Below are 18,015 nucleotides of genomic sequence, written 5' to 3' on the forward strand. Positions count from 1 at the left end.
GCAAAGACATATGAATTCCTTTTGAACAATCCCTTTTAAACCCAACTGGGTAACTACTCAAACATATTGTAAACAATCATCACAGAGTATTGAAACTTGTAGGAAATTAAAGAAAAGAAGGAAGAAGAACGAAGAACAGAGAAGCAGATGGAGGCGCGATGTCTTCCTCCAGCGGCGGCTCCTTCTTCTGATGTGGCGGCCTCCTCTCTAGGGTTCCACGAAATCTCTCTCTCTTTTTATCTTATGTCGTCTACCCACTTTTAGGAATGACATAAAGGGGGTATTTATAGCTTCTAGGGTGGTTCTGGACACTTAGGGCTTCAAAAATAACGAGAGGAATCGATCTGGGCTTTAATTAAGTCGTCTGGAAAGTGAACGACCAAGTTCCGCGGTCGCGGTGGCTCTACCCGCAGGAAAATGGGTGTTGGCCGCGGTCCCGGCTCATGCTCTCTTCTGGAACTGCATTTTCTGTCATTCTTGCTCGGGTGTATCTGAAGATCTAACCGTTGGATTGTCTCCAAACCAAGTGCATTAGAAAGCTGATTGGATCCTCTATGTTTTCTCAAATGTTGGGGGTGATCAGACGGTGAGAAGATCTTCATCGCTTATCATACTTCTGACGGTCTGCATTTATCCAAAATTGCTCATTTGTTCCAAATTGCATATCTTTTGTCCAAGTTTCCTGTAAAGTCTTTTGAAACTCTAAAACATTGAAAACACTTTAAAAACCATTGAAAACAGAGTTAAAACACCTGTATAAGACATAATTATGTTCCATAAAGGTGGTCAAAATACGGTGTTATCGCATGTTCTTTAAGCTAATGTGTCCTAGCCTTGAGTGCCATCGATTTGTGAGGTTAACATCTGCTCTTTCTACAGTTTCTGCCTCGCCTGCAGTCACTGACCCTTGCAAATAGTACAGCCCATCCTTGTACTTACTGGAGATTACTTTCTTCCCTTCTTTAGAAAAGGTAACTGAGAAGTCCTTACCTTCATAGGTACATCCTCCCTTTTCCAGCTGACTATATGAAATAAGATTTCTCCCCATTGTAGGCATGTATCGAACATCTGTTAACACCACAGTAGAATTATCTGGATTTACAATCCTGAGGTTTCCTATTCCTTTTATTTCACTGAAGGTGTTGTTGCCCATCAACACTCTTCCACCGTTAAACTCCTTTAGATCAAACAGTAGGTCTTTGTCTGGAGTGATATGGAATGAGCACCCAGAATCTAAGACCCATTCGTCCTTTGTGTATTTCGGACTTGCTGTGAGAATCAAAATCGCAGGAAACTTACTTAAGTCAGGGAAGAAATTAAAAAAAAAACAAAATCGCAGGAAACTAAACAATATCTGAGTGACCATCCTTCTAAACCATAACTTATCGTTAAACATCTATTTGGATCTAGTCTAGAAAATTCTCACCAAAATACAAGCAAACTAGTCCGTTAATCCGTCATGCGAAAATCTACACACTTAGGTCTAACTTCCAGTCAACTAGCTCTCTACATTCATTAAGTATATTGTGATTTCTCATCAAAGGCATTATTCACGGTAGACGGCGTTTGGCAGTAAAGGCTATTTAAGTGGGGGAGTTAAAGTGTCTCGGGTTACCTGAAGATCTGGAGGATGCAAGATATTATGCAAAACCGCAAGAGAGAGAAGGACCTGTTGATATTTGCAATTTTCAGTCACTTCTCCTTTGCCAAATGTTGTTGCATAATATTCCTCCTTTGTTGTAAACAACTGTTCCCTCAGACTTAGATCTTTTCCGGGAATCATAAAGATAATCTCCAAACTCCATAAATTCAAATCAAGCTTGCCTCAAGTATAAAATTTGATCCTCCTAGACTCTCTAAGGTTTTAAATTTCCTCTCCCTTCATATTTTTCTTTTCTTTTTCGTTTTGTTTTTGTTTTTTTTTTTTGAAAAGAGGAAGCAACCTTTTATAGAGAGAAAGTCTAAGGGACGAAATTGTACCAAGATTTTGAAGTTTTTCAGAGGCAAACTGATTTTTCTCCTTTTGTTGAATCATTCCAATGAAATCGCAGGTCTTCGTCTTCAGTGACTGAAAACCGCGTTGATCATCTTTCTCTCCGACGTTTTTGAAAGAGGTTAGGTTCGGTGGGGAACTAGCTAAAAATGAACTAGCCACTCAGGATCAACAAAGAGTGGTAAAAGGATAAATGAGTCCTGAATGTATGATTTGTTTTCCTGATCTAATGGTTTAATGAGAAAATTAAGTTAAAATTAAGTCCAGATAAAATGAGCTAGTATATCCTGTCAGAAAGAATCTCCATGAATAGAAGTCTTCTGGTGGGATTTCGTAATGCAAGTACTTAGCTACTGCCTAGTCTAGGCCTAAATCACAAAAAGAGCAAAAAACGAGGAAATAGCGTAGAAGCACACTGGTCTAATTCATCATAATATTGTTTATTGTGTTCCTGGTTTGAAAACTTTTTGAAAACGATTTTTGAAGAAATTTTATGAAGAATTTTAAAAAACGTTTTGAAAAATTTTATGTGTCCAAAACAAACTCATAACAAATCAAATTTCATTAGTAACGGATGAACATCCTCCCCCAGACTTATTTCACACTGTCTTCGGTGTGATAAATCTTGGAAAGAATGGTAAAGAAAATAGAAAAGTTGAAATGTTTAAGTGAACTTATCGTGATGGAGAGTGTTGCTCGTCTTTTGTGTTTGTTCTTCCTTATTGAAAACCTGAATTTAAATGAAACAGAAACGAAGCAATGGAAATAGAAAATAAATGTCAAAGGGAAATAAATAAATACCAAGTGGGTTGCCTCCCACTAAGCGCTTGTTTCAAGTCGTTAGCTTGACATTGTTGCTCGATTAGACTTAACCGGGGTCGTGACACTCCTTGATCTCATCATTGGCCGATGATGGATCAATCAAAAACATCACTTCTCTCTCGTCTTCTCTTTCTTCAGCCAGATATGGCTTTACACGCTGTCCATTCACTGTAAATGAGTTTCCAGTTTTGTCCCATAGCACAATGGCTCCGTATGGCTTGACTTCCTTTATCGTGAAGGGTCCTGACTATCTTGAACGTAATTTTTCAGGAAAAAGCTTAAGACGAGAATTGAAAAGAAGTACCTTATCGTTAAAAGCAAAAGTTCTATGAATAATTTTCTTATAATGATATGCTTTAGTCTTCTCCTTGTAGATCTTAGAGTTTTCGTAAGCATTGTGTCGGATTTCTTCTAACTCGTGAAGTTGAAGTAGTCGTCTTTCTCTAGCTGTTTTCAGATTCATGTTCATCTCCTTGATAGTCCATTTCGCTTTATACTCGAGTTCTACTGGAAGGTGACATGCTTTTCCATAAACTAGGTTGAATGGTGTTGTTCCTAATGGTGTCTTGAATACAGTTCGATATGCCCATAATGCATCGTCAAGCTTTGTAGACCAATCCTTGCAATGAACTGCAATAGTTTTCTGCAAAATCGACTTGATTTCTCTGTTTTAGATTTCTACTTGACCGTTGGTTTGGGGATGGTATGGAGAAGCAACTTTATGTGTAACTCCATTCTTTCTAAGAAGATTCTCAAAGACTTTGTTGATGAAATGCGATCCTCTGTTGCTTATCACAATTCTAGGAACTCCAAAACGCGGGAATATAACAGATTTAAACAGTTTCATGACAACTTTCGCATCATTGGTGGGACTAGTGACTGCTTCAACCCACTTAGAGACGTAGTCTACTGCTACTAAGATGTATTGGTTTCCAAAAGAAGTCAGAAATGGTCCCATAAAATCTATTCCCCAGACATCGAAAATTTCGACTTCGAGAATAAAATTTTGAGGCATCTCATTCTTTTTGCTTATGTTGCCCATTCTTTGGCATTTATCGCATCGCGATATATAAGCTTGAGTATCTTTGAACAAAGTAGGCTATCAGAAACCAGCTTGTAAGATCTTTGAAGCGGTTTTGAAGGTTGCGAAATGTCCTGCGTAAGACGAGCTATGGCATCCGAATAAAATTCCTTCCATCTCTTCTTCAGCCACGCATTTTCGGAATAACCCATCAGCACATCTCTTGTAGAGATAGGGTTCATCCCAAAAATAATGTCTTACGTCTTTCAGAAACTTTTTCTTCCTATATCCGAAAAATTGCGGGGGCTCTACATCAGCTGCTAAGTAATTTGCTATATGTCTAAACCATGGGGTATTGAAAGCATCTGATCTTCGCATGAGTGGACGTGGTGGTGCGGGGTAGTATCTATTGCATATATGTTTTCTTCTGGCAACTGTCATTTAAAGGCAATCTTTTTTCAACTCGAATTCGTGAAAGATGGTCTGCAACTCCATTATCTGCGCCTTTTCGATCTCGAATTTCGATATCGAATTCTTGCAGTAGGAGGATCCATCTTATCAACCTCGCTTTAGCGTCTTTCTTAGACATTAAATACTTGATTGCAACATGATCAGTATGAACTATAACCTTAGATCCTACAAGATAAGAACGAAATTTCTGAAATGCAAATACGACAGCTAGAAGTTCTTTCTCTGTTGTAGCATAATTGCATTGAGCTTCGTCTAGAGTTCTGCTTGCGTAGTAGATTACGTGCAGTTTCTTATCTTTTCATTGGCCAAGCACTGTTCCGACTCCATAGTCACTTGCATCGCACATGATTTCGAATGAGAGTTCCCAATCAGGTGCTTGCACGACTGGAGCGGAGACAAGGGCTTCTTTGATCTTATGAAACGCGGCTAAGCAATCATCATCGAATTCGAAGTTCGTTTCCTTGCAAAGCAAACGCGTAAGAGGTCTAGCTATTTGAGAAAAATCTTTTATGAATCGCCTATAGAATCCTGCGTGTCCTAAGAAACTACGGATACCTTTTACGTTTGTGGGAGGTTGTAGGCTGGTCATGACTTCGATTTTGGCTTTGTCAACTTCAATACCTTTTCCGGAAATCCTGTGCCCAAGCACGATTCCGTCTCGTACCATGAAGTGACATTTTTCCCAATTTAATACTAAGTGCTTATCTTCACATCTTTGCAGAACTTTACCAAGGTTGCCTAAGCATTTTTCAAAAGAAGATCCATAGACAGAGAAATCGTCCATGAAAACTTCCATGAAATCCTCAATAAAATCTGTGAAGATCGACATCATGCACCGCTGGAAGGTAGCAGGTGCATTACACAATCCAAAAGGTATACGTCGGTAAGCGAACGTGCCATATGGACAAGTGAATGTCGTTTTCTCTTGACCCTCCGGGCGAATAGGAATTTGAAAAAATCCGGAGTATCCATCAAGAAAGCAATAGTAAGGGTGATTAGCTAACCTTTCTAGCATTTGATCTATGAAGGGAAGTGGAAAATGATCTTTCCTAGTTGCTGCATTCAGTTTCCGGTAATTGATACACATACGATGTCCAGTTACTGTTCTTATAGCGATCATTTCATCTTTATCATTTTTAATGACAGTGACTCCTCCTTTCTTTGGGACAACATGAAATGGGCTTACCCAAGTGCTATCTGAGATAGGAAAGATTATTCCAGCTTCTAAAAGCTTCATAATCTCCTTCTTGACAACATCCATGAGATTAGGGTTCAGTCTCCTTTGATTTTCGATTGAGTTTTTAACATTATCCTCTAGATTTATCTTGTGCATACAAAGATCTGGAGAGATTCCAGGTATGTCATCAAGTGAATATCCTAAGGCTTTTCTATGCTTTCTTAGCTCAGTCAACAGCATTTTGGTTTCTTCTTCCGTCAAACCAGAGTTTATTTTGGCAGGATAAGTAGAATTTGGTCCAAGGAAAGCGTACTTAAGTCTGACGGGAAGAGGTTTAAGCTCGACTTTAGGGGCTTTAAGCTCGCTCCAAGGATCATTAATTGCTGCAGCAGTGTCTTTAGGAGGTGTAGGAATTTTTGTTTGGTCCTTAAGATCTAGATAGTTTAGAGGTTTCCTATAAGTTTCGGATTTATCAAGCATACATGCGCACTCACTTGAAATTTCTTCAAGGAAATTGCGTTCGTCTTTTGCGGGTGAAAGCGTGACACTTAAAGGGTCGTCTAGAAGTAGATCTTCATAGACTTCCTCAATAATTCCGTCTAACTCATCAACCCAACAAATTTTGCCATCCAGAGTCGGTTTATCGAAACTTTTGTTCATGTCAAATTGCATAACTAGACCGGCTAGATGAAGGTCGATTTTCCTTCAGGAACATTGATTATGGCTCCGGCTGTAGATAGGAATGGTCTTCCAAGAATAAGTGGATCCTTAGGTTCTCTTTCTAGTTCTAGAACTACGAAATCAGTGGGGATGGAACATTTTTCGATTTCGACAGGAACATCAATTAGGATACCTACGGGTTGTCTAACAGAACGATCAGCTAGTACTAAAGAAATTTTAGTGGGCTTGAAAGTGTGATGTCCTCAACGTTTTGCTACTGAAAGAGGCATCATGTTTATGCTAGATCCTATATCACAGAGAGCACGTTCAAAAACTACATCATTGATGGTGCATGAAAGTACGAAGCTTCCAAGATCGTTTTTCTTTTCAGGGATTCGGCTTTGCAGGATAGAACTACATTCATGGGTTATCATCATAACGCCTTCTTCAAGAGTTAAAGAATTTGTTAGAATACCCTTCATGTGTTTTCTTAAAGCAGGAATCATAGCACAAGCTTCTACGAAAGGTAATCTCACATTTAATTGATCGATCAACTCTTTCAGCTTAGCTTTTTCTTTCTCTTTCTTAGGGGCTCTTAAGGCTCTAGGATATGGAGGTTTAAGTTTATAGACACGAGTTGGTGGAGGTGGAATTGGGTCTTCTCCGAGAATTTTCCAGGACGTATCTTCTCTTACTTCTTCTCCATCCTTCTCTCCTACCACTTCTTTTTCAACATCTTCATTCGTGATTCTTTCTCTTTCTTTTTCCTTACCTTTTTCCTCATCTTCGGGATCTTTAGGAAATTCAGGCTCTTTGAAAGCTAATCCACTCCTAAGTGTGATAGCTTTCACATGATCGGAGGGGTCTGCTTCACTTGAGCTTTTGAAAGAATTTTCACTTGGCTCCTTTTCAGAATTTTCTAAGTTTTTAGAATTAGTTTTGATCATCAGGATGAAGAGGGTGGAAAATTTTTCATTGAAATCTTCTTGCATCGTTTTTAGTTCAGACCTAAGATCACTAATCTCTTGAGACCTAGATTTTTCAAGCTCTAGAATCTTTTTTTTTAGGTTTTCAGCTTCAGAGGAGGGAAAACTAGGATATGAAACATGATTAGATTGAATAGCCAAGATTGGTTCGGAAGATGATTTCCAGTCAAACTCGGAAGACGGTTTCCCGCGGTCAGAATGCTCGTGACCGCGGTGAAACATGTCTTGGCCGCGGTCAGCAGCATCACGATCGCGGTGAAAGCTTGGTTTGCCACAGTCCGGATGAATGGACCCGCGGTGATCATAAACGAATGGAAAATCTTGAATTTGGTAGACTTCTGCAGTGTTAACCATCCCTTGATCATAAGAATCTATTGGGTTGTCCCAGCCGTCAAAGTTACACGTATTGTGTACCTTATTTGGTTGTTGCAATCCAAGATAACTCATTATGTGATGGAGACACTTCATAACTTCTGAAATTTCTTCTTTCTTCTCAGGAAGTGCAGAATTACCAAAGGTTACTTGATTTCGGATGCTGTTTGCGAAATTTTTAATGAAAACGTGAGCATCTTCTACAGATCTAGTTGAGAAGTCTCCATTACTTGCTGTGTCGAAAGAGTGTCGTAACTCTAGAGTTATACCGCGATAGAAGATACCCAGCAGGTATTCCTTGGTATATCCATGGTGTGGACAATCTCTTTGGTATTCCCTAAATCTTTCCCAAGTATCTAAAAGATCTTCATCTTCTTTTTGTTTATAAGTTCTTATCTTGTTTCTTAAGAGATTTGAACGATTTCTAGTATAAAAACGATTTAAGAAAGCAGTTCTACACGCTGCCCACGTTTTTAGTGAAGCATGTGGCAAAGATTTTAGCCATTTGCTGGCATTATCTCTAAGAGAGAATGGGAAAAGACTACACTTGTGGTAATCCCCATTTCCTGTAATGTTTGCACATAATTCTTTGAACGTCTCGATATGGTCAATCGGGTGTTAGGAATTGTAATCATGGAATTGATTTTGTTGAACTAAATGGATATAGGGTACCTTAATTTCGGTTTTGCCATCCTCTGGTAAGGCTGGTTGAATAGCTCTTCGATCTCCCAAGAATTTCTGGAGTGAATCAAAACTTCCAATCAATTCATCATCATCTTCATGTTTTGTCGATCCGACTAGCTCATTGTCATCATAGATCGGTTCTTCAAACTCATTATCAGTCAGGTCATCATCATCGATCGGATCACCATCCACACGATATGGTGGATAACCAAGAGTTCCGGGAACATGTTCCCGGTCTCTCATTATAGAGAAACCTGAAAAATTCAAAAGAAAAAGTAAAAATAAACAAGTGTTCTAATGGATTTAAGCTGGGATTCGCAACGAAACAAATCAAAGTCCCCGACAACGGCGCCAAAAACTTGATTGTGATTGTAAACGCGGGGTTGTTGTTTTCGTTTTTACTAAGCTTCAGGTTTTAAATTTATAACCTCTAAATGTATGCAAGTGCACAGATGTGCGCTGTAGTACTTAGGGTATCGATCTACAAAGATTTAGTTGTTTCAGTACGAATTCACGGCAATGCTTAAATCAGATTAGAACTAAACGATTTGGGTTTTGGTTTTGGGTTTTGGTTGTCACTAAATCTAAACTAGAAAGCAAAGCAAACAAAAGCAATTGAAAACGAAAGCAAATAAAAACAGGTAAAAAGCGATTAAATCAAAGGCGAATGGAAGCATGTAAATAGCGAATGAAAAGCAAATTAAATCGAAGGTTGTAAGCAATGAAAGACAAACGTTGGGGCTCAAGGGTAATTCGCAGGGGTTCATGGACTAAACTATGTCGATTTTAAACAAGTGATAAAGGAAATCAACTACGTATGTTCTAGAACTCGAGGCACGGAAGTATGAATAGCCTACTTTCGCAGTACTAAACAACTATCTCTCGCAACCCTGATCAGTAGGTTTCCACTCTGATCCTGGAAGGGAGAAGATGCAATAGCAGAACAAGACTCATCAACATTCACAACTCAACTACAGGTAGGTTTCCACTCCTATAGAAGATTTGTTTGTTTCACCCTAGTTCAGACAATCAATGAAAACTTTCGCAACATATCATATCAGATCGGCTTCTAAGTGGCCAGCAAAGAATCACGCAGTAAGATTAAAGGCAAACGAAAAACATCTAGAAGATTAATAATCCTAAATCTATCGATTCATAAGCAAAGACATATGAAATTCCTTTTGAACAATCCCTTTTAAACCCAACTGGGTAACTACTCAAACATATTGTAAACAATCATCACAGAGTATTGAAACTTGTAGGAAATTAAAGAAAAGAAGGAAGAAGAACGAAGAACAGAGAAGCAGATGGAGGCGCGATGTCTTCCTCCAGCGGCGGCTCCTTCTTCTGATGTGGCGGCCTCCTCTCTAGGGTTCCACGAAATCTCTCTCTCTTTTTATCTTATGTCGTCTACCCACTTTTAGGAATGACATAAAGGGGGTATTTATAGCTTCTAGGGTGGTTCTGGACACTTAGGACTTCAAAAATAACGAGAGGAATCGATCTGGGCTTTAATTAAGTCGTCTGGAAAGTGAACGACCAAGTTTCGCGGTCGCGGTGGCTCTACCCGCAGGAAAATGGGTGTTGGCCGCGGTCCCGGCTCATGCTCTCTTCTGGAACTGCATTTTCTGTCATTCTTGCTCGGGTGTATCTGAAGATCTAACCGTTGGATTGTCTCCAAACCAAGTGCATTAGAAAGCTGATTGGATCCTCTATGTTTTCTCAAATGTTGGGGGTGATCAGACGGTGAGAAGATCTTCATCGCTTATCATACTTCTGACGGTCTGCATTTATCCAAAATTGCTCATTTGTTCCAAATTGCATATCTTTTGTCCAAGTTTCCTGTAAAGTCTTTTGAAACTCTAAAACATTGAAAACACTTTAAAAACCATTGAAAACAGAGTTAAAACACCTGTATAAGACATAATTATGTTCCATAAAGGTGGTCAAAATACGGTGTTATCGCATGTTCTTTAAGCTAATGTGTCCTAGCCTTGAGTGCCATCGATTTGTGAGGTTAACATCTGCTCTTTCTACAGTTTCTGCCTCGCCTGCAGTCACTGACCCTTGCAAATAGTACAGCCCATCCTTGTACTTACTGGAGATTACTTTCTTCCCTTCTTTAGAAAAGGTAACTGAGAAGTCCTTACCTTCATAGGTACATCCTCCCTTTTCCAGCTGACTATATGAAATAAGATTTCTCCCCATTGTAGGCATGTATCGAACATCTGTTAACACCACAGTAGAATTATCTGGATTTACAATCCTGAGGTTTCCTATTCCTTTTATTTCACTGAAGGTGTTGTTGCCCATCAACACTCTTCCACCGTTAAACTCCTTTAGATCAAACAGTAGGTCTTTGTCTGGAGTGATATGGAATGAGCACCCAGAATCTAAGACCCATTCGTCCTTTGTGTATTTCGAACTTGCTGTGAGAATCATCGGATGCTCACTTTCCTGAGCTAAGTTTGCTGAGCTGGAAGCTGGTTGACTCTTTCTTTGTGGACAATCCTTTTTGTAGTGCCCTTCTTTGCCGTATACCCAGCACTCTCTTGGCTTTGATTGACCAGCCTGTGAGTTTTTCTTGAACTTGCCTTTCCTTGTTCTTAGAACCTGATATTTTGCTTTGTTCTTGTTGTAACGGATACAAGAAGAAAACAGTAAACGTAAAGATCACACACAGATTTAACGTGGTTCACCAACGATGCGTTAGCTACATCCGCGGACAAAGGAGACTGATTTTACTACGGATACAGAAAGTTTCAGAATACATCAAAAATTAGGGTAACGTGGATACTTATAGTAGGAACCCTAGTTAACCCTAACTGCAATTGGGCTTGCTCACTTAGGCCCATGTAGGAACCTTCATGCACAAACAGTGGCCCAAGTGCACGCAGACTTCTACATAGCTCACGCAGGCTGTAGTCTTTGACATCAACTTACACAGCATGTAGATCTCAACTTCAGCTTCAGTGTGCAGTGTGTAAACATACACACACAACCTCAAGACGCAGCATGTATACTTAACATGCTGCAAGTAACATGCATGCTTGATCACGCAGGCTGCATGCTGGATCCTGCAGTCTGTATGATTGATCGTGCAGCCTGCACGCAATTGCACGCATCAACGCCAATGCAGCCTGCATGCATCTGCACGCATCAACGCCAGGAAGCTTCTACGCTTCAGGATTCAAGGTATACTAACAAATCTCCACATTGACTTGAATCCTCCAGAAAGCTTCTATGCATCAGGATACAAGGCACATCAACAAATCTACACCTTGACTTGAATCCTCCAGAAAGCTTCTACGTATAAGGATTCAAGGCATGCCAACAAATCTCCACCTTGACTTGAATCCTCTAGAAAGATGTATCAGATGCACCACCATTGTTACCAGATATACCAGACTTCTCCTTTGCCTCAGATTGTGCGACATGTACCAGATGCCTCAGATTGTACGACATGTACCAGATGCACCATCATAGTGCCAGATGTACCAGACGTTCTTCATATCAGACATACCAAATGCACTCTCATAGTGCCTGACGTAATCAGAGAATAAGATATTCCTACAGACCAGACCAGATGTCTTTTGGAACCAGATACATGACTCAGAGACGCTCTGCAGATTTGGACTCCCTTCACTTGGCTCAGTTATATGCTTCCTGCGGAATCAAACGCCTACACCGGGCTCAAAAGCTTCATGCCGAATCAGACACTCTTCACCGGGATCAAATATTCCATGCGAAGCCAGGCGTCCTTCACCGGACTCAGATGCTCCGTGTGGAGCCAGACGTCCTTCACTGGGATCAAATACTCCTTGCAAAACTAGACGCCCTTCATTAGAGCTCAGATGCTTCATGCAAAGTCAGACGCCCTTCATGGAAATCAGATATTCCCTGCAGAACCAGATTATCTTCACAGAGCTCAGATGTTTCATGCGAAATCAAACACCTTTCACCAGGTTCAGATGCTCATTGCGGACCCAGACACTCCTCACTGAGTTCAGATGCTTTATGCAGAATCAGACGCTCTTCAACGAACTCGGATGCTTCACACGAAATCAAACGTTCTTCTTTGGAGATCACATACTCCCTGCAGAACCAAATGCTCTTCATAGAGCTCAGATGCTCAGACTTCATGTAGAATCAGACGTCCCTCTCCGGGCTCAGATGTTCACTGCAGAACCAGACGCTCCTCACTGAGTTCAGATGCTTTATGCAGAATCAGATGATCTTCACTGAACCCAGATGCTTCATACGGAATCAAACGTTCTTTCTTTTGGAGATCACATACTCCCTGCAGAACTAGATGCTCTTCATAGAGCTCAGATGCTCAGACTTCATGCAGAATCAGACGCTCCTCTCCGGGCTCAGATGTTCACTACAGAACCAGAAGCTCCTCACTGAGTTCAGATGCTTCATGCAGAATCCCTGCAGAACCAGTCTTGAACTTCAACGAACTCGGATGCTTCATACGGAATCAAACGTTCTTCTTTGGAGATCACATACTCCCTGCAGAACCAGATGCTCTTCATAGAGCTCAGATGCTCAAATTTTATGCAGAATCAGATGCCCCTCTCCAGGTTCAGATGTTCACTTCAGAACCAGACGCTCCTCAATGAGTTCAGATGCTTTATGCAGAATCAGATGCTCTTCACTGAACTCAGATGCTTCATACGGAATCAAACGTTCTTCTTTGGAGATCACATATTCCCTGCAGAATCAGATGCTCTTCATAGAGCTCAGATACTCAGACTTCATGCAGAATCAGACGTCCCTCTCCGGGCTAGATGTTCACTGCAGAACTAGACGCTCCTCACTGAGTTCAGATGCCTTATGCAAAATCAGATGCTCTTCACTGAGCTTTGACTTCATGTAGAATCAAACATTTTTCATGGAGATTTCACACTCCCTACAGAACCAGACGCTCTTCATAGAGCTCACATGCTCAGACTTCATGCAGAATCAGACGCCTTTCGACTAACTCGGATGCTCATGAGAAGCCAGACAAACACCCTTCACAGGCTCAGATGCTCGCAGAGCCAGACATCCTCTCAACGGGCTCAGATACTCCCTGTGGAGCCGGACGCCCTTTACTGGGCTCAGATGCTCCTTGTAAAGCCAGACACTTTTCATAAGGCTTAGATGTTTCCCGCGGAGACAGACGCCCTCCCAACAGGCTCAGATGCTCCCTGCATAGGCAGATTCGTTTTGAACAAACTCAGATGCTACTGTGGAGCCATACACTTTTCACAAGGCTCAGATGCTTCCTGCAAAGCCAGACATCCCCTCAACAGAATTAGATGCTTCCTGTGGAGACAAACTTTCTTCACCATATTCAGATGCTTCCCATGGAGACAGACACCCTCCCAACGGATTCTGATGCTGCCTGCATAGCCAGATTCGTTTTAAACAAACTCATATGCTACTGCGGAGCCAGACGTCCCACACTGGACTCAGATTCTCCATGCAGAGCAGGACGTCCCACACTGGCTCAAATTCTCCATGCGGATCCAGACGTCCCACACTGGGCTCAGATTCTCCATGCAGAGCCAGACGCCTCTGGGCTGAGATTCTCCATGCGGAGCCAGACGCCCTTCTACGGACTCAGATGCTCCATGCGGAGCCAGACACCCTTCACGGGACTCAGATGCTCTTTGCAGATCCAGACGCCCTCTCAACGGGCTCAGATGCTCGATGTAGAGCCAGACGTCTTTCACTGGACTCAGATGCTCCTTGCAGAACCAGATGCCCTTCACAGGCTCAGATTCCCCATACGGAACCAGATGCCCTTCATCGGGCTCAGATGCTCCACGTGGAGCCAGACGCTCTTCACTGTGCTTTCAACAGCGCCGCCTACAAGCCTTGTTTCTTAAGCAACGCTTGCACCGTGATCTGCCAGAGACTGAAACTGTTCCTCCCCGTGAACTTGTTGATACTCACGTTTAACCCAGACATCTTCTTGCCAGACGCGGAAACTCCCAGAACCTGGAGCTCTGATACCAGTTTGTTGTAACGGATGCAAGAAGAAAACAGTAAACGTAAAGATCACACACATATTTAACGTGGTTCACCAACGATGCGTTGGCTACATCCACGGACAAAGGGGACTGATTTTATTACGGAGACAGAAAGTTTCAGAATACATCAAAAATTAGAGTAACATGGATACTTATAGTAGGAACCCTAGTTAACCCTAACTGCAATTCGGCTCGCTCACTTAGACCCATGTAGGAACCTTCATGCACAAACAGTGGCCCAAGTGCACGCAGACTTCTATATAGCTCACGCAGGCTGTAGTCTTCAACATCAACTTACACAGCATGTAGATCTCAACTTCAGCTTCAGTGTGCAGTGTGTAAACATACACACACAACCTCAAGACGCAGCATGTATACTTAACATGCTGCAAGTAACATGCATGCTTGATCACGCAGGCTGCATGCTGGATCCTGCAGTCTGTATAATTGATCGTGCAGCCTGCACGCAATTGCACGCATCAACGCCAATGCAGCCTGCATGCATCTGCATACATCTGCACGCATCAACGCCAGGAAGCTTCTACGCTTCAGGATTCAAGGTATACCAACAAATCTCCACCTTGACTTGAATCCTCTAGAAAGCTTCTATGCATCAGGATACAAGGCATATCAACAGTTCTTGTACCCTTCAGCCTTCTTTGTAGGCTTTCCATGACCAACATAAAGGCCCTCAGCTCCTGAACTCAGTTTATTCAATAAACCCATATCCCTTAGCTCCACCTCCTTGGCATGAGCTGACTGAACTACTTCTGTTAGAGTCAGTGTTTCCTTCCCTTTATTGCCATACTTCAACGTGTGAACCAGTGAGGCATATTGTTCGGGTAGTCCTGACAAAACTTGAACTGCCTGATCCTCATCGCTTACTTCGATGCCCAGGCTTTGCAGCTCATCCACCAGCCTTAAGAACACGTCCATATTTTCGTCTATAGACTTATTCTTTTCCATCTTATAACTAGCAAAATGTTGCTTGAGATATACTCGGTTAGGGAGTGTTTTAGTTTGATAGTTAGTCTCTAAGGCTTTCCAAACTCCTGCAGCAGTAGTTTCCTTCATAACCTTTCGCAAGACCATGGATGTGAGACGTGAACAGATCAAGTTTCTGACCCTCACATCCCTTTCTTTGATCTGATCCGCAGTCAAAGCAACTCCAGTCTTTGAATCTACTTTCTCGGTTTCTTTTCCTTTCGCATCCGGTTTCAGCTCACCCGAAATTTTTTTAACTTGCTTGCCAAAACCTTGAAGCTCTAGCTGCATTAGCATTCGAAAATTCTATATTCCGAAATCACCCTTACCATCAAATTTCTTCATTTCAAACTTCTGAACTGCTTCCATTCTTGATCAGAAGACTACACCCAGAGAGAATCCCAAATTCAACACTAGTTATAATCGATCCGGTACCAAATCTCAGCAACTCTCGTCACACCAGAATCAATCAAGAAATCTAGATCCACGATCACAGACTTCTCCTGATTACACACCACTAATCTTCCAGCGTCTTTAACCTACGCTCTGATACCACTCTGTTAAGAATTTGCTCAAGTCCGATACTAATTCTTAGTCCCAGTTCGTGATCTTGACTCTAGTTTGATTGAATCTTTGACTAGTTCTTAAACTAATACTTGATCTAAGAACTCAAGAGCAATTTGTTTACCCAGTTCCCTCTCGGTACATCTGGGAGTGGAACTAAACCACCATGCTTGCACTATATACCAAATCTCCAGATACAAGTGACTAACAAGCTGTTTATTCGATACAGTTATCTCCTAAGTAAGCTCGCGGAGAATACTCGACGAGAGTATGAATCCGAACGAGAACCTAGAGTCTTCAGGACAAACCGTCGCCGGAGACGCCGCACTGAGCAACCATAGTCGAATCACCGACGATCACCGAGAATCTTGCTCTGTACTCGACTTTCTCTCTCTAATCTGTTATATTTTTCCACGCGATGAAGATGATGTTGACTTATGTTGCCTTTTAAAGGCTCAATTTCTTATTGGGTTTTAATCAATAGAAGTAGCCCAAACTAATTATATAAAGGACTCGGTCCAACTAATGAATTTGAGCCTTATCACTTATGTGTGAAGTCCAAAACGACAACACCTTCACATGTCTCTTGTCTCGACTAAAGATGCAGTGGCCACCATACTCTTGTCAAAACGATGGCGTTTTCTGTGGACGATGGTACCTAAACTCCAGTACAAAAACAATGAAAAGCGGAAGCGTTTGGAAGTTTCTTGAAAAGTCATTGGATCATCACAAGGCACCTTTCTTAGAAACTTTGTGTATCGGACTCGGTCGGAAATGTCCCATTGAAGGAGATGTCGCAAGATGGGTTGCAAATTCTATTGATCGCTTTGTGTGAAAGCTAGACATGGAGCTTCTCTAGCCCACGCAGCCTACCAGCTTACCTGAGAGCCTCTACACCTGCAAAACGCTAGTGGAATTGACTCTTTCCAACAAGGTTCTTGTTGATGTTTCCATCCTCGGCTTGCCTCCCGTCTCTCAAAATATTGCGGCTTTCTTTTGTGGTCTACAAAGACGAAGATTCACTTGTCAAGCTTTTATCAGGTTGCTCACTTCTTGCTCCATCGGAAGTGTGCCTTGGCAGCTGTGATTGCCAGAGCTACTACACACACGATTGGGACTATGTTTCGCTATGATATGTTTCGTTATGATGATCCACATATCCTTGTTCTTTGTCATGGTCATGACAAGTTTCAAAGAATTATTCCCTTTGTCACGACTCTCTATTTAACTTTGAAAAGTCCAGAGGTATCAATTTTGATTTCTAACTCTTATCTTTTTCTTGCAGCTGTTTGTGTAATCATGACATTGCTTTATCTTGTTTTGTGAATTTTAGTCATTTGAGGCTCTGAATTTTGGTGGCTATACCTTCTCTAGACTTCAAGAGCTTGTACTACGTCTAGATGGGAGTTTCTGGTTGGATCTAATTCCAATAATTCTCAACAAGTCTCCTAAACTAGAACTTCTAGATATATGTTCTGTAAGTAACAAAGCAAATTTATTTGTTGCATAAGAGTGATTCTTTGATTCCAACTACTCAATTTGATCTACTTGGATCCAGGTAAATGGATATCAATTACCCACATTGTTTTGGAACCAGCCTAGTTTTGTTCCCAGATGCTTGTCGTCCCATCTAGAGTTCTTTAAATGGTATGAATATAGTGGAATTGAAGAAGAGAAACAGCTCATGAGATACATTCTTGCAACCTCAAAGTATTTAAAGGAAGTGACAATCACTTTAGTATCAACCTTCAATCTTGAAGAGAAAGAGATGATATTAAAGGAGTTAAATTCTATGTATAGAGTTTCAACAATATATGTCTCAGCTTCTGCTGATATGAAACAATATAGATCTCTTAATCACATCTGTATCAAGGATCATAAAGTTATTATTATTTGTCGTTACTTATTTGCAAGTTCTACAACTACTAATGTTGTCATTATACACAGCCCAAAGATATTTTCTCTTGAGAAACTGTCATAGATAATTTCAGTCAAACTAAAGTTGACATGCTTTTGAACATATGGAAACATATTCTAACTTCTTGAACATCTGTTGCTTCTTTGTTGATTTTTTAGGAGAATGTCGCCATCTTAATGGCTATTTGAAATTGGGTAGCAAAAGTCAATAAAACAAAATAAAGCGGGACAAAATTATAGAAAACGAGAAAGCGGCACAACATGGAGAGACAATACAAAGTGTGAGAAATAAGAAGACGGATATAAGAAGTTAAAAACTTTGAAATACTAATAGTTGTTCA

The 18,015-nt window shown here is 41.1% G+C and overlaps 1 protein-coding gene and 1 non-coding gene across 2 annotated transcripts; both read left to right on the forward strand.

Moving 5' to 3' along the window:
• The first annotated feature begins 7,806 nt into the window (after nt 1-7,806).
• On the forward strand, nt 7,807-7,914 carry LOC112086956. Its single transcript, XR_002899807.1, has one exon. It is a non-coding gene; the product is annotated as a small nucleolar RNA R71 (small nucleolar RNA).
• An 8,576-nt stretch (nt 7,915-16,490) lies between these two features.
• LOC112086514 (putative F-box/FBD/LRR-repeat protein At5g52460) lies at nt 16,491-17,738 on the forward strand. Its single transcript, XM_024155473.1, has 3 exons — nt 16,491-17,002; nt 17,091-17,234; nt 17,316-17,738. The coding sequence occupies exons 1-3, from the start codon at nt 16,877-16,879 to the stop codon at nt 17,736-17,738; spliced, it is 693 nt and encodes a 230-aa protein (XP_024011241.1). The 5' UTR covers nt 16,491-16,876.
• The last annotated feature ends 277 nt before the right edge of the window (nt 17,739-18,015 follow it).

The sequence above is a fragment of the Eutrema salsugineum genome, unplaced genomic scaffold (assembly GCF_000478725.1).
Source record: "Eutrema salsugineum unplaced genomic scaffold, Eutsalg1_0 scaffold_2, whole genome shotgun sequence".
In the NCBI taxonomy this organism is placed as follows: Eukaryota; Viridiplantae; Streptophyta; class Magnoliopsida; order Brassicales; family Brassicaceae; genus Eutrema; species Eutrema salsugineum.